The 16823-nt window shown below is 42.9% G+C and overlaps 2 protein-coding genes across 4 annotated transcripts in view; one reads left to right on the top strand and one right to left on the bottom strand.

The window, feature by feature from the left end:
• The first annotated feature begins 283 nt into the window (after positions 1-283).
• CLDN23 (claudin 23) lies at positions 284-7395 on the top strand. Its single transcript, XM_020778259.3, has 2 exons — positions 284-3070; positions 3672-7395. Exon 2 carries the CDS (start codon positions 3929-3931, stop codon positions 4697-4699), a length of 771 nt encoding a protein of 256 aa, XP_020633918.3. The 5' UTR covers positions 284-3070; positions 3672-3928; the 3' UTR covers positions 4700-7395.
• Positions 7396-8966: 1571 nt separating this feature from the next.
• Positions 8967-16823, bottom strand: part of LOC110070575 (uncharacterized) — a 66576-nt gene continuing 58719 nt past the window's right edge. For all 3 annotated transcript variants that reach the window (XM_078384792.1, XM_072991859.2, XM_072991860.2), the window contains exons 28-33: positions 14450-14578; positions 13881-13988; positions 12715-12951; positions 11250-11742; positions 10133-10250; positions 8967-9039 (exon numbers count right to left, since the gene is read on the bottom strand). In XM_078384792.1, coding sequence (XP_078240918.1) covers positions 8995-9039; positions 10133-10250; positions 11250-11742; positions 12715-12951; positions 13881-13988; positions 14450-14578 — 1130 coding nt within the window. In that variant the 3' untranslated portion in view covers positions 8967-8994. The remainder of the gene's footprint in view (positions 9040-10132; positions 10251-11249; positions 11743-12714; positions 12952-13880; positions 13989-14449; positions 14579-16823) is intronic.

The raw sequence follows: 16823 nt of genomic DNA, 5'->3' as shown, positions 1-16823 counted from the left end.
CCCTGCTGAATCTCATTCTGTTGTTTTCAACTCAGTGCTCCATCCTATCAAGGTCATTTTGAATTTTGTTTTTGTCTTCCAGGGTATTAGCTATTCCACCCAATTTTGTGTCATCTGCAAATTTGACAAGCATTCTCTGCACTCCTTCATCCAAGTCATTAATAAAAATGTTTAAGACCCAGTGCTGAACCTTGGGGTAGCTCACTTGTTATCTCCTCCCTAGTTGAAGAAGGAGCCATTAATCATCACCTTCTGAGTACAATTCTGTAGCAAATTGTGTATCCACCTGACACTTGATCTATCCTGCCCATCACAAGACTTGTCAGGAAATGGTCCCTCTCTTTCTTGTAAAATCAGAACTTAGAAACACTAGTGAACTCTGAGTTTGAAGATGGATGAAGTCCATGAAGAAGTCTCTTTGAGAAGAGGAAGCGAAATGACTAAATCTGTCAAGGGTTGTGTGTGTGTGTGTATCTAGAGAAGCTTGCCCCATTCGTTTTGTTTTTCATATTGTCTCTGTCATTTTTTGCATCAGATAGCAAACCAAAGTGTTTGGATTACTTGTATTTTGCACTCCATATTTTGCGTTGGAAGAAAACTTTGAGACCACCAGAGGATGCATCTACTTTTTTCCCCAAAGATCTAATAGTCTGGGCCGCTAGCTCGACTAAGCTAGGTAAATTTGAGTCAAATTAGACATTAAATGCACTGCATGTACCTTATGATTAGCATGTTATTTCTCAACAGTGGGATTTCTTTACAGATGCATGCCTCAATAATCAAACTTGTAAATTAATTCTGTGTTCATCTCTTGATGACTAATCAAAAACAAAGTATCCTAGAGTGCAAAATACAAAGGTGGAAAAAACACACAACAGGACAAATAGATGACTTTCACTACTTTCGGGAGCACTGATTCTAAATACATACTGAGTATCTAATCTAACTTGCCTAGCCACTGAAAAATCTTCTCATGAGGTTTACTCCTTTGTTTGCTTGTTTTTTGCCCTAGTTGAATAGAGAAAGAAATGTTAAGCCATTTCTAAATACAGAATAATGAGAAAATCCTGTAAAAGGTCTTCACACATTGGAATCAAATTGATGACATTTAATTATTACTGGAGTCCAGACTGTACCTGCCTCTGAAGCCTTGAATTCTCTGCATGGTTCTCTTCACCCCATTTAATGGCCCCAAGGCATAGTTAATGAATTAACAAGGAAGTGAGTCCGGGGTATGGTACATTCACAGCAGGAAGTGTAAGTAGGCCAAAATAAAATATTAATAAAATAATTCAATTTAAAATAATATTGAATAATAAAATAAATTTGATTTAAAATAATAACAATAAAAAACATATTAGGCCAACTCTCAGCACCTCTCAAAAATGTGCCAGCTTTCCCTACTCACCAGAGTTCTTTGTCAGGGGAGATATTGTAAAGTGTAGGGGAGAAGATGGGGTAGAGCCTGGATTGATGCTGAAGTCATAAAGCACATATGGCTAGACTCTTAAAATGAAATGTGGGAGAACCCATTATAATGTTTTGGCTGTGATTTGGATTGTTTCAAAATTTCCCATTCACGTGAGGCACCGCTAACATGGATTAATTTGCCCTGGCAATTGGTTTATTCTCCCTTGCCGGAAGGGTAGTTTTAAAATGTACCAACCATGTATTGCTTCATTCCTTATTGTTTCAATGTTTGTAAATGTTGCTGTCCAAGGAGATGTGGTTTTGGGCACTGTGACAACTCCATAATCACTGAGCTTATAACCCCTTTATAAATTGTAAAGAAAGGAGTGTTGTATGAGTACCCCCCCCTCTCTCTCCCTCTTTTAAACCCTGCTCTTCACAATACTTGCATGTTTTTAAAAACCCACTTCCTTCTGACACTGTGCAAAAAGGGAAAAAAAACTGAAAGCTGGAACTGAGAGGGAGAGATATTCAGGGAAATAAGGAAAAAGGGATGAGTGAGTAAAGGTGGGAAAGGAAAAGGGGAGGAGGAGAAAAGACTCATATAGCTCTATTGATATACTGTACCACCTTTGGTAATTAAAAAAAAGGACAAAAAGGGGCCTGATTGCCCCAAGAAACGGTAGAAAAAAATGAATTGATACATAATTAAAGAGCAATTTAACCTGTGATAACAACTCAAATAGAAGGAAATAAATTGACACAGTTCTAAACAATGTAAATGCTCCCATTTAATCTCCATAGAGAAACAAAAACCCATCTGTTGCTGATTGCATAAGGGCTAAAGATTTGCTTTTTGAGCAAATGAAAGCTGGGGGTCCAGAGATTATAACTAGGTGGAAGACAACCCATGGACCACCACCATCTGTTAATGTGTGTGCGTTAATGTGTTGTTAAAGGCACTACTATAGCAGCTCATTGAAAAGCTGGAAAACTGAGTGAAGCTTCAGAGGAAACTAGGAGAGATGAGGAATTCAAAGCAAGAATGTATAAAAAGGTGTGTTTAATTTAGCAGCTGAAAGGTTAGTGCAGTTACTTTTTAAAAAAAAATGTTTGTCCTGCCTTAGACTATTTTATTTTACATGACCCTTTCTCTCAAGGATCATTAAGTCCAGTAAAAAAAGGTTCTATTCACGGGGCCTCATCTTTTCCTCAATGTGTAATGCTTGGGTTGGGTCGGGCCTTGCAAACTACAGGTTGCGTTTTTAAAAGAAAAGGTGCAGATTTTTATTTTTATTGTGTTGGCGGAGTGTTCTCTAAGCAATAAAGCTGACCTTTACTCAGGAGAATCATAATCACCACGTTCACACTCCATCATACAAGTGTGATCACAAAGTGGTTCTGGAAAAAAAAAAAACCACCTCCCTGAAGTCACGGCCTTTCCACCACCTGAACCGGCCGTCCTTCCTGGTTCCACTTCAGTTTTCATTCCCCTCCCTCCTTTTCTCATAAACAGAGGAGTGCAGCTGTCCTGGGTTAGTTTCTCTGTACACACTGAGGTTTCGGTCAAATTAGCCAGCTTCTTCAAAGTGAGCACACAGAGGAGAGAAAGCTACAGATACCGCAGGTGTGGCTGCTGCCGGACTGACACAGCGGACAGGTAAATGCTTGTTCTCTTTGATATCTACAGCCAAATCAGGGCCACAGCCAAGATACTAGGAGTCTTGTGGTAAGGCAATCTGAGGCAAGATGGGTCGGGAAAGTGAGCGGAGCACTTTTCTCTTGCTTTCGGTGACATTCCTGGCTGTGTTCTGCGCAGGGTAAGAAAAGCACACTCATTGCTGGTTTTGCAGGAACAGATCAAAGCATAAATTGGCCACCTCTAAATGAAGGGGCAAAAACCTGGCTTCTCTAATAAATAGGTAAGGCAGACAGAATTTAGAAAACAAGGATGATTCTCCCCCTCTCCCCCAGGCTTTACGGAGGGATGGTCCTCAAGTATATGTGCCCTAGGCTGGGAAAGCAGTTATGTATCTCACAGAGCAAAGGAAGGAAGTAGTTGATTGGGATTTAACTTTTCTTCCATCTTAGGGTGGCAATTTCTATTAGTTTGGAAGACTGTTTTTCTAACTGGGGTCTAAACATCCTTGGGATTTCCTGCCAGGTTAGCCTGAGATTCCTTAGTAGAAAGGTAGAGGATGATTCTCCCCGTCCCCACCACTACAACTTTTCTAGCATTCTTGCTCTTCTTTATTGCACAGCTACAAGGAAATCTCAGGTGTGTTCTGTGGTGGACTTTATTTGCATGGGAAGAGATATACGTGTACCTGGCATTCCAATTCAGCCTTTTGGAACACGACCCGAATGAGCTTCAGCATCCAAGGACTCCACAGCTGAGGAATCTATATGTCAGGAGACAAATAGCAATGGGACGGACCTCTAGACGGCAGGAGGTTTGAAACCTGGTGTGCTGTACCCGAAAAGAGCTTCTCGGCCTCTGCTGTGTGGCCCAACAGCAATGCGGACCCCAACGCCCATGATTGTGGGCATTGTGTTAGGCCCCTGTGGCTTCGTCTTGAACCTGACCAGCACTCTGGCCCCCAGCTGGAGAAACGTTAGCCAGATCGAAGGCAAGCCCTTTGATCTGATTGAGCATCAAGGCCTCTGGCAATTGTGCGACGAGTTTCAGGGCAGCAGCACGACCAACTGCCGGAATGTTGAAGATACCCTCGGGTACTTTTCCCAGCTGCCTGTGCAAGTGGCCAAGGGCCTCATGCCTGCGTCGCTGGTGGTCATTGGCGTGGGGGTAGTGGTGACCTCACTGGGAGTGCGCTGCTGGCAGGACAGGCCCCATTATTTGCTGGCTGGGCTCGGCGGCCTGCTGCTCTTCCTTTCTGGGCTGCTGAGCCTTATTGCCGTTTCTTGGTACAATTATGAACTGTATAACCTGCCCGCGCCCGCTCGGAGCACCAGGGAGTTGGGTTACTGCCTGGTGCTGGGCTACCTCGGGAGCTGCCTGGAAATCATTGGAGGCTTCTCTCTAACCTTCAGCTTTGATCAGTGCTGCAAAGAACGCAAGCTTAAAAAAGCCGCCATGGATTACGCTTATCCTCCCAGCAACCAGCAGGGCCCAACCACTGTGGCAGCCATCTCGCCGACCGTTGATAGCAGGGACTTCCAGATGTACCACAGAAATCCAGGGCCCAGATCCTACACCAATTCCTTGGACGTACTGGAAGATGAGCGGGCCTTCAGGGGTGTTAGCCTGCCCTGTGACTCAGATCTGTAGCCCTAATCAGGCAAAAGTCTTACTAGAGAACAGGTTGAGCGCTGTTAAGGCGGCTCATTATATAATGGCGGAACAGCAAAGTCCAAGAATGGTCATTCAAAACTGCAACCGTTTCCTACCTATCTATACATGAATAAAATGCTGGGGGCAGCTGGAGCACCAAGAGTCTGGACTTGCATTATAATGTACATTTAAATACTGTTAATTTTTAAAGGCAGTATTTAAAATCGCTGTTGCGTTAAGGAAATAAATTATATGGAAGTATGAGTTGTCCTCCTTGCCAGGCCTGTGTAACCAGCAGTTAAGCAGCAGGAAGGGGCTAAGTAAGACCCCCAAATGGTGACCCCTTAGTGTATTGAAGTGCAGATACATCGCCTTCATCTAGTATAGCCAATGGACATCATGACAGGAATTTTAGCTCAGCACATCTGAAAGGTGTGAGGTTGGAGTGAGCAGAAGTAAGGGTACATCCAATGAACCATAATAGGAAGGTGTAACTGCAGAAACCAAGAGACAAGTACTGTAAAGTTAGGCTACAATCCTAGGTCACTCTTACCTGGATCTAAATCCCATTCAAATTCAGTAGGACAGGCGTCTGAGTAATACACGGACAGGATTCCATTCTCCATGTAACAAACCACTTCTGCACCAAGCCCTTTGCTGTTGCTGAAGCATGGCGCTTCTACAAACATTCCCCTAGAGAATATTTTCATCTTCAAAATGTATTCTTTCTCAGCCTTCAATGAGAGAAGCTGCGGTGGGAGTGGGGCATATGCAGGCTCCACCCTGTAGCTCTGCACACCGAGTAGAAGGAAGAGACATTGGGTTGATTAAGGTGATCAACTGCTGCACTGAATGCATGGTAAGAACACAAGTGCATTCTGCAAACAGAAAGCTTTTAATTAAAGATATAGCTTTGCCTGTTCACATTGGTATTACAGTTACTCTGTTTCAGCCCCTCAAAAACAAGATGTCAAAGGAGAAGACCAATGTGTAGCCTGCATAATTAAATTGTAAACTGCCCAGAGAGTGCTCGAAGCACTATGGGGCGGTATATAAGCAGCATGCTTTGCTTTGCTATTGTGGATGCAATTGCAATCAGTCCCATACTTTTACACATATTATACTGTATAACTCTTATAGAACAACTGGGTACAGCAGGATCTTCATACTTTTCTTTACAGCTTTTTAAGTAACAAGTTTATAGACAGAAGTTGAGACTCAAGAATCTGCAGTATATTTGAGGGGGCCAGGCCCTTTTGTGGCTAGAGTTGCAGGATTCCCCTCTCCCCTCTTTCATGTTTACTGTTTACATATCCATTTAATAATCCTAAGATTATTTGTCTGAGTGAGACTATATACTCAAGACATTCATGATTCTCTTATCTACAGAAGGCAGAAAATGCATTACCAGAATAAGAATATCCTTTGTATACAGTACATTGGGTTGCCACACCTACATTGTATGGTTGCCTGACGCTTGTGTTCAAAGAACAATGAACACCTTCACTTTACCCCCTCCAGAATGGCAGGTCAAATCCTTCCTTTCTCCACACCCATTTCTAAGTTTCTGCTTATCCCCGTTAGTAATCTGAGTAATGCCGTGAGAGGCACAATTTATGTGGAACCAAAGGAGCTTGGTTGCCAATACATGTGGTGCATTGGCACAAGGGAGCAAAAGAAATATTCAAATTTTAAAATGTTAAATTGGAGCCCAAACCAACAATATCTTAATTTTTTTTCGCTAGGCTTTTAAACAGTTTCTGTTTAAAACTCCAACAGCACAGTGATAGAGTAAAAACACGGGGGGCCGAGGCTGAAAGCAAATTGTTCTCTGGTGCATTTGCCGTAATAAATAAATAAAATCAAACATTCTATAAATGAGACTGAATTTGAGTGGGTAATGCATAACTATATCATTTACATTGTAACATGCCTTTTATAGGGCTCTTTGGTCATCCATTCTTAATAGTACACTGTTTATATAGAAAAACATTGTGAAGCAAACTTTAAGATACAATGGCTCTAGGTTATTTTGATTGTCTTGCTTTTTTTGTATTTTTATTCTCCCTGAAAATTACTAGATAATGCAGTGATTCTGACAACTCTGAACTGCTGGATGGCTCAGTGTTTTAGACCTGTGACTGTCGAGCCAGAGGCTGTGAATTCAACTCCCCCTTAACTGGGGCCAGATTTGATGATCCGTAAGGGTTCATTGCAGCTCTGCCGTTCTAAGATTGTTCTTCCTGTTTGTATTATTAACTCCAACAGATGAGAGCAATTTCAAAAAAACAAGTCACTGCCGTTCCTCTCCATTTAAGGTGGGCTTCTGAGTTTACTAAAATATATTCTAAAAACCCAAGAGCCTTCAGCCCCCTGCAGCAAATAGATTGTGGCTAAAGGCAAGGGTGCAGTAAAATACAGAGAAATGTGTCACATTGACTGATGAAAGTTGCAGAACATCAGAAAGATGCAATATGAAATAAAGAGGAAAGGAACAAGTTCAAGATTATCTCTGCTACTGAAGCAAAAAGAAATGTCAGCATCGCTCCTCCCCCCCCCCGAAAGCTGCACAGTCACTTCATGCGTTAATGTTTTACCAGTTAATACATCCTTTACACAGCACATGCAATGTCTCTGCAAAGGTTGTAGGTGGTGCCCTGCTCTGCCTCAAGAGCATTTTAAAAAAACACACACAAACACAAATACCAAAAAGAAAACACTTAACTCCTTAATGTTGTTTGGGACTAAGCTTCTTCCAAAAAAATTAAGTAGCCTGGCAACTGATAGTTCAAACCCATTCGTGAGAAAACCAACATAAGCCATAGCGTCTGCTAAATTAATAACCAATACCAGCGATTGGTTATTAATTTAGCAGACACTATGGGCAGGATATGGCCGAAGCCAGACTCTACACTTCAGGGTGGACACCTTCAGTGGTGGACGGTCCAGTTTTCCTATTGGGTAGCAGCCAATGGGCCACCCTCAAAGAAGCGTTAACGAAAAGGGGCATGGCCAAGAAAGTGTATTTTTCTTTAAAAAAAAAAAGGATAGAGTAATTATATATTGATTATAACTGTCTAAATTGTAACTTTTAAAAATTCAGTTGTTTTTCTTCTCAGTACAATAGGTTTGTGTTTCTGTTTCCCCTAAATAAAATTATAACCACCAGTACTTAAGTCATGGGTTTTTGAAAGGCAAGATTTTTTTTAATTAAAAAGGTCTCCTTGCACCCTCAAGTGGACAACTTGAAAAATGTTTGAGTGCTGCCCCCTCCTCCGAAAACATGACAAAATTCCTCCCCTCCCCCTGGATCCAGAGAACACACCAGTTTTTTTTTTTAAATTAATTTCCCCCGAAATGGTCCTGAATTGGGCATGGAGGAGCTGGGGGGGGTATTTTGTCCACCCCACTCTAAATTTATTATAAACAACATGTTGCTTCTAAAAGGTCAGCTTATATCTCTCAGGACCATTTAATTCTGCCCTGGGCCCAAACAGGTTGTTTAATATCCGCTGGAAACAACATAAACCCATTATATAATTATCAGTGGTCTTTAGAACATCTCCCCCAAAGTTTAATTTATTTTGAAAAAAAAACTTTCTCAAGAAGTCTTCTTGTACCGTTTCTAGGGGCAGTTTTGCCATGTCAGGAGGGGTCCACCAGCACCTCAGTTCCCTTATACTCCCAAACATTTTTTTTAAATTAGGCACTGGAGCACACAAGTTTTTTTAAAATTAATCCTTCCTTTTAGTTAAAACTATTTCTTTACTTACAAAAAACCCATTATACCAGCTATTAAAATGCACAACCAACCCATAATTATTTGTTTTTAATTAAACATTCAAACAACCCTCTTAGGCGGCCTCTCGCCCTTCCCTTTATTCCTATTGCCTTAGGAGTATGACGCCTGACCTCCCAAGAAATCTGAAAAAGGACCCCCAGCCCACCCCCCAGAAGCACCTTTTAATAAAATCAAGTAGCTAGAGCAATTATTCTTTTTCTCAAAGCTACGGCAGTGGTTCCCAAACTTGGGTAACCTGAAGGTTGTTGGAGTGCAGTTCCCAGAACCCTTCACCACTAAATGTTCTGGCTAGGGTTTACAGGAGTTTCAGTCCAAGAACACCTGGATGGAAACCACTGAGCCATGGATGGTGTTCCCTGATGGCAACACGATGACTTTCTGACTTTAGGAGAAATCCTCGTGCTCTATGCTAAATTGTCACCACCATTCCAAAGCCGCAGCTTAAGAAATGAGAGGAAAAGATTTTCACTAAACAATTTATTGTTTCCTTTCACACATTGGCGCCCGTGTCCGTCTTCAGAGGAGATGACAGTTCCTAGGGAGAGAAGCAAAGCCGAGGTTTAGGATCTTGTGAGTGTTATTACCTGAACGACAAAATTGGCACCCCACAAAATTACACAAAATTAATGGAGAAATCTCAGATAGGTGCTGGAGAAACTGTGGAAGTAAAGGCACACTAGAACACACGTGGATCTCTTGCCCCAAAGTGGAAGCATATTGGTGGGAAGTAATTAAATCGATAGAAACATTACTGAATCAAAAAAATTATTAAAAATGAAGTTTTATTATTATTTTAAATATTTAAGGATGGAAATGAAAAGAAGAATATGAAATGGGAAGTAATTTGGATTGCTGGCATGTAATATTTTTTAAAAAATTAAGTATGTTAAAATATGAACTAATGGATGTGTAAAGAAAGATAATGTGCTGATAGACTGTAAAGTGGCAGTATGTACTACAGTTCTAACTTGCATTGTCATACTATGGATGTTAATAAAATATTTAAAATAAAATTTAAAAAATAGAAAAACAAATACCTGAACTCCAACCTGGCAGGAGGTTTGCAATGATCCTACATAGCTCAAGCCAACAGAGAACTCTAGAAACATGCAAGCAGCTTTTCAAAGGACGAAAAGTCTGTTTTACCGAATAATCCTCCTCTTCCTTCCTGGTATTTTAACCATTCATTGATCAGCTATTCCGAGCAACTAAATATTGGGCAAAATCTTGTGTTGCAAGTGTTGCACCACAGTAGCTGAGGTGGAAGTGCTATCCACGAAGCTCTCCTGGGGATGTATTAAGTAACTGGTCACACTGGGGATGTACAAATGAATTGTGCAGTCCCTCGTTTATGCAGGCATAACTTTACATTACGCCTGTGTGAATAGGATTTTGCTGACTGTAACTGTGCCAGCTTTGCATACCAAGTTGAAATACTTAGAGCAGGAAAAGAATCATTTTTCGGAAATGTTATTTTGAGACTCCAACTTTCAGAATCCTCCGGACACTTGAGCACTGTAACTTTTTCAAGTTCTAAATGGAACAGCACATGTTATGGCGGATGTTTTCTAAATACAGATGCACAGGGTTGGAGAGCAAAGAAGAGGACTCGTACTGGATGTCCTCACCTGTTCTGGATTATAAGCTCGGTTGATACAGGTCTCATCTTCGACAAAGTTATCTGACTCTGGTTCACTATCTTTCTGGTAGATGGTCAGTGTTTTAGACGATCCTGTGCTTGAAGATCTGCAAATGAAAAAGCACAGGATGTACGTGTTGCCTACAGTTCAGACGCAAGGCCTTGTGGTCCTGGAATTCATAGTTTCACTTTGCTCTCATCTACATTGAGAACACAGAACTCCAATAACATAGTGACACTTGAGCCAACTAAGAATTCCAAAATCGCACCTGAGTGCTAAGAAGTCTGAATACTTGCTTAGCTCTCTCTCTCTCTCTCACACACACACACAGGGTGATCTTTAGCCAAATGACGACCCTACTTCCAATTTTATGGCTTCACGCTCTTTGCCTTGCCTTTCGGATGCATAAATGGCTCCCAAACAACTATTAATACACAAGGCAGGGCCAGTTAGGAATAATTAAAAATCACACCAACAACGGTTATCAAAAATTTCCCAGACAAGGTGTTTTGGGACACTAGGAGATAGTGGCAAAACATCCCCCTCCAAAGACATCCCGGTCTGGAGTCTCCCTTTCTTTAAGGGGCTCCATGGAAAACTGATGAAAAAGGAGAGCAGTGAGGCTGTGAACAGAGCAGTATTGTATTGGGCAGTATCCATGCAGGATTATGCGCCAGTGCAGAGAGAGGCAACCTATGGGTTCAGAGGCCTACTGTGGTCCATTCCTCCTCCTCCTTGCAGAACTCAGGGGGGTCTCCTGCCAAATTATTGAGAAGGGTTTTTCCCATTCACTGCTGAAAATCAGGCAGCTTGATTTTAGGGAGCTTGTGACATGCAGCCTGTTGATCAGAGATTGCCAACTTCTGCTGCAGTGTTAGTACACCAATGGCACTTCACTCCAAGGTTTTTCCTAGTCCTTTGAAGATTAGGAGAGGAAAGCAGATTTCCCCGGCAGATTTCCAATGGCAGGTTCACAAATGCGTGGTCCCCACTGACAGCCATGCTTCCCCAAACTCTTGTGGGAAACATGTAAGAGACAAGGTATGCAAGGCCTTCACCACAGAACACACAATTACTTTGTAGGGTGAGCAAAAGCAAAACTTACCTTTCACGGATTCTTCGCTTCCTAAAGTAGAGATACATGGCAGCTGCGGTCATAGCAATAAGCAAGATGGCAACGATGCTCAGAGCGACAGAACCTGCTGTGGACTTTGACTCTTCTTCTTCACAATAGTGCCCAGTGTACCCCAACATACACCTGCACTTTGCGCTACTGCCTTCAACAACGCAGTCTCCTCTCATGTTACAGGTATCGCTGCTGCAGCGTGCGGTCTCTAGACCACTTTCCAAGTTTGCATGCATCTCAGGGCGGTCTCCACCTTGCACCCGACTTGAAGGCAAGGTACGTGTCGTCGTGGAAGGAGTCGTCGTCCTCCTGGGTTTCGTCACCTTTCTGCTGGGAGGTTGCCTGGCCATCATGGTGGGGGTGCTTTTAGTGACCGGTGCCATTGTTTTGCTCTTAACAGGATATCGTTTTGTTGGCAACATTGGCCAAGATGGGTTTGTGGATGGGAGTTTCTTACTGGAAACACCGGTGCCTGGCAATAGAGAACCATGGGCTCAGATCACGTTTGGAATACAGCTAAGCCAACCAAATAACTGACCTCCTTCCTCCTTTGTCAACAGCTGTAGCTGTAAGCAAAGTGTACTTTTTCCAATGTTGTGCTATGTCCTTAGAGGCAAGGTTGCCATCCCATTTTCCTTTTCTAGTACGGAGGAAGCAGAAATTGGACAAACCATACAAATACTGTACTGTAGCTAACTTGTGCTCAACTTTCAATGGGCCACCATAGACGTCTAGCTCACAGCTCCACTACGGATGTCCCATTCTCTAAGATTCATGAGTGTCATTGTTTCACAATACATACCCTTTAAACTCTGATTGCTTCTTCTAAGGAACCCTGGGAAATGTCATTCAGAAAGGGTGCTGGGAGTGTTGAGAGCCTCGGCTGCTGCTTGTATGACTTCATTTCTCAGGGTATCCTCAGAAAAGATAGTAGTAAACTAGTGCTAAAAATATGAAACAGGGACATCCTGCATCTTGTTCTTCCTCAAGGGCTCTGATTTCATCACTGCTTTTTCCAGATCAGGAAAGGACAATACTTTAGCACCCCTAAAACATCAAGCTAAATAATTAAGAGTCAATTGGTCTTCCAATAACTTGTACAAAGCTACAGGAAGGCATAGAGATAAAATTCTTCCCTTTTGGTGTACCAGAAAGCCCAACACCAGCCCTGAACGCTTCCAAAGTGAATCAGAATGCTATAATCTATCTTTTAAGTGTTATTCATGATGTTTCGTTATTAGTCTTCATTGTACATGTTTGGTAATGGGCTGAACACATAGATTTTTTCAGAAGAGTTCTATGGCATGGAATTTCAGTACAGCAGTGACTGTTCTGCCAACAGAATCCCTAGCCTTTAGGTCTTCCGTGGGCTGTTTACCAAGGCTAAGTCCCCAGCAGTTATTTCCTTAGAATGCACGCGTTGCTTCTCAGCCAGGTTACTCACAGTTGGCCTCATCAGATCTGTCAGGACAATCAATGCTACCGTCGCAGACCTTCCCTTTTGCAATACATGCGCTGTGATCCTTGCAGGCGTGAAAAGGCTCCAAGCACCTGGGTGCTCTGATGCATTCAATGCCATGCTGTAGAACGAAGCCCAGACTGCACCGGCACCTTCTTCCGTGTGGAGTTGGCAAACAGATATGGCTGCAACCTCCGTTCTTCACTGAGCAGGCGTTGCTACCTGGAAGCAGCCAAAGAAAGGTGTGTCAAGAGCTTCAGCTGAGCTGACACTCTGTAGCATGTGATGGGTGAAAACAAGCACCCTCTCGCCAATTTGATTGCCAGTGAAGGAAATTCCTATGGAACCCTTCCATCACCCTAGGCCCCATTTAAAAAAAAATCATCAAGTTTAAAATACAGTAAAAAGTGCCTACAATATTTTGGGACGTGGTGGCGCTGCGGGCTAAACCGCAGGAGCCTTTGTGTGCTGCAGGGTCAGAAGACCAGCAGTTGTAAGATCAAATCCACGCGACGGAGTGAGTTCCCGTCACTTTGTCCCAGCTCCTTGCCAACCTAGCAGTTCAAAAGCATGTAAATGCGAGTAGATAAATAGGTACCATCTCGGCGGGAAGATAAACAGCATTCCGAATCCAAGTTGCGCTGGCCACGTGACAACGGAAACTATTTTCGGACAAGCACTGGCTCTACGGCTTGGAAACGGGGATGAGCACCGCCCTCTAGAGTCGAACACGACTGACTAAAATGTCAAGGGGAACCTTTACAATATTTTCAAAAGGCTCCTAATCTTGCAAAGCCCATGGAGGGAAAGCTTGGTCACTCAAAGTCTGATACGCCCTAATCTGGGTACTGGGGACCAGAAGACATTCCCGTTTTGCTGTAGGTTAGATGCCACTGACTTGGGTTAGCAAGATAGCAGTGGCTAGGTAACTGCTGGGCATAATCTACATTACCCCACCCTCTGAGATCACAGGGGAGATATTACAGTGGGATTCTGTTCTTTTCGCAAGGAAAGAAGCGGCGTGTTTCCTGCTGCTTGTGCCCTGTGTGGAGTGATCTCCAGCTCACACAACTGGGAGCTGGAGGCCAAGTGGCGTGTGCAGGTCAAGGACATCCACATTTTGCAACAGGATATTGGTCTATGAACTTTACCTTGCTGGCTTACTTTGCTGTAGATCTTGATATCCACAAGCTGCTGGTTCATTGGAAACCACCAGCTTTCTTCTGATGCCAAACTGCTGTGCCACACCCTTGCTGCACCTATTAAGACCCAGAATTAGCATATGACGTGGCTACCGTTTAACGCAACATTATCCTTCTCTAGTCCATCCCGCCCGTGGCCATTTGCTAGAATCTGCTTCCTTCTGGACTAAGTGATACAAGTCTGAGCATTTTTCATAACTACTTCCCAGGAGCTCTTTAATATGAGTGGAAGACTCCCATTAAGTTCTGTACATGGGCCCTGATCCGAAGACTTGGAATATTGTTCATCTAATGTCTTCTCATTTCATTTTGTTCTCAAGGGAGGAGAGTCAAGGCAGATGATCCCACATCCATGTTTGCCCCTCCCACAAGATGGCTGCCTCCAGGCATCTTGGACCAACTCTCATCAGCATGGCCAACCGTTAGGAATTATGAGAGTTGGGAGAAGGCTGGTTCATGCAAAAGTCTGCCATGAATAGCTCTATTTAAAAATGTTTTCCCTTTTGAAGCTTGCTTACTGTTGTGGGAATGTGTTGTCCAGATCATCATGCCTTCCCCTGCTGTGAAGAGGACAAGGTCATGTAGCTGTCTCCGGAGGAGTCGGTATTGGGATCCATCCGTTTTAATGGTTTCCACTGTACCTTTTGCTAGAGGAGATTAGAAAGTTAGAACCTTACAGAAAACCTTTCTGACAGAAGAACTATTCCCATTGCTTCTTAACAGCAAGAACCAAAATAAAAATAAATCTTCAACATTAATCCAAGAGTCCCTCTACAGGTCATGTTCCGTAAAAAAAAAAAATCACTAGCTATCAGAAACGTTTTCCTTTGCCATCCTCCAGACAGTGTTCTTTCAGTGTTACTCAATTGTAAACTCTTTTATTTAGAAGCAATTGATTTTTCTAGTTGAAAGCAATCAGAACTTTAGAGCTATGGTTAGACCTTGGCAGCAAACCTATGTCTATTGATGGGTGCGATGCTTCTTCTGTAAAATAGATGGCTACCACTTTGAAGAATATGATCTAGATAGAAAAAGCATTATCCAAAGCAAGTTGTAAAGCTAGTCCATTAAAAAAAAAATCAGGAAACTTCTTTTATCAACAGAATGAAGTCTCTGAGTAGCCTCCTGGTCAGAATACTATGTTGCTAAAGGTGGTGGTGCTGCTGCGGGTTAAACCGCAGAAGCCTCTGGGCTGCAGGGTCAGAAGACCAGCAGTCGTAAGATCGAATCCATGCGATGGAATGAGCTCTTGTTGCTTGTCCCAGCTCCTGCCAACCTAGCAGTTCGAAGGCATGTAAAAATGTGAGTAGATAAATAGGTACCACCTCAGTGGGAAGGTAACGGCATTCCATGTCTAGTCATGCTGGCCACGTGACAACGGAAACTGTCTTTGGTCACACACTGGCTCTATGGCTTGGAAACGGGGATGAGCACCGCCCCCTAGAGTTGGACATGACTTGATTAAATGTCAAGGGGAACCTTTACCATTACCTAAATGTGGTCCAGATCATCCTAGATGTGGTGTGAAAAGGAAACATACCACCGTTCCTTATTTGGGAAGGTTAGGGAAGACAAACTTTTATAATTTTTCAGCACCACATGCCCTTTTAAAAAAGATTTTTGAGAACCTCTCAAGCCTTGGTCCCTCTCCTCCACCATCAAAATTCCCTTTGGACAAACCAATTCAGTAATTTAAAATGGTGGCACTCCCCCTCAGAATTTCCTCCACCATCACCATCCCACTCCCCAAAGTTTTACAACAGAAGGCTTTATCTGCGCAGGGATCAGCTCCCACGTTAATGCAAAGGCATGTTTCCTACAATAGTAGGTTAATTTTCCACATGTGGATTTGGGCAACCTCGGGTTAGGAGAAACAGACAGTCTTTTCCTCTTAAAAGAGCACAGTTTCTAGATATAGAATTAGCGACTCATCTGGAGAGGGCTTGCTTTGGATGGCCTTTGCCAGCTCAGCTACCAAGCAGGTCTCATGTAGGAAAGAGCACGTGTAGAAAATGTCTGCCTTTTAGCAAAATAAGGTATTATGTTGATGAAACACTGGAATCTAGGTCAGTAGATTGGAGAGAAGAGTTGACTCAGGGGATCTTTAGAGCATGTTTGTGAGCCCCGCATGGCATAGCGGAATGTCAGACTAGAAGCCCTGGGTTCAAATCCCTGCTCTGTCATAGAAACTCTCTGGGGTAAGGGCAGAAATGGGAAATTAACCCTTTTAAGGTTGACGTAAGGTAGAAGCAAGTGACTCGACAGCACATAACAGAGCATGCTAGCCAAATACTTCCTTTCTTTTACACCCTGGTTCAGAATATGACGGGCTTGATGCTTTTGACTTGCTTTCCTAGTCAGGCTCCACTACTAATGACACTCCATTCTTGAACCCCAGTGTTCAAAGCTTACCAAGGAAGCACAGACTAGTATAAGCTACTATTAAAATAATAGAGCAGCTTATAAGAATAACTGCAGGATTCTCTGTTGGTAGGGAAGCAGAAACTATAGCAGAACTGGGAAACCTTTGAACCTCTGGGCACTCTTGGCCTCCCATTTTCAATCATTTCCAGCCAGCGTGGCCATGACAGGTTTCATAGTGCAGCTCTGGAAGGATGCGTATCCCCCACCCGCTCCCTAGTCCTGCAAGGTTGTGCTTACACAAGCACTGGCTGAGCTAGTTCCTCATGGTACTAAATAAAGGTCTCAGAAAGTAGAGCGGCTTATCATCTATACAGCAAATGAGAGCAAAACTTAATTTTCCTGAAAATGCAGATGAAATGGGAGGAAAGTAGGGACAAAGCTGGAGAGAAACCTCTATAAGCTTCTGCTTCGCACCTTCTGACCAGCTTGATAAGCCTTAACCAGGAAATATGATGAAGGAAATATCTG

This window comes from Pogona vitticeps, chromosome 2 (genome assembly GCF_051106095.1).
Source record: "Pogona vitticeps strain Pit_001003342236 chromosome 2, PviZW2.1, whole genome shotgun sequence".
Lineage (NCBI taxonomy): Eukaryota > Metazoa > Chordata > Lepidosauria > Squamata > Agamidae > Pogona > Pogona vitticeps.
Note: the sequence above shows the minus strand (reverse complement) of the source record. Positions and strands in the feature narration are given on the sequence as shown.

Excerpts from the sequence above, each read along its gene's own strand:
- CLDN23 (XM_020778259.3), top strand. The coding sequence starts at position 3,929 with ATGCGGACCCCAACGCCCATGATTGTGGGCATTGTGTTAGGCCCCTGT.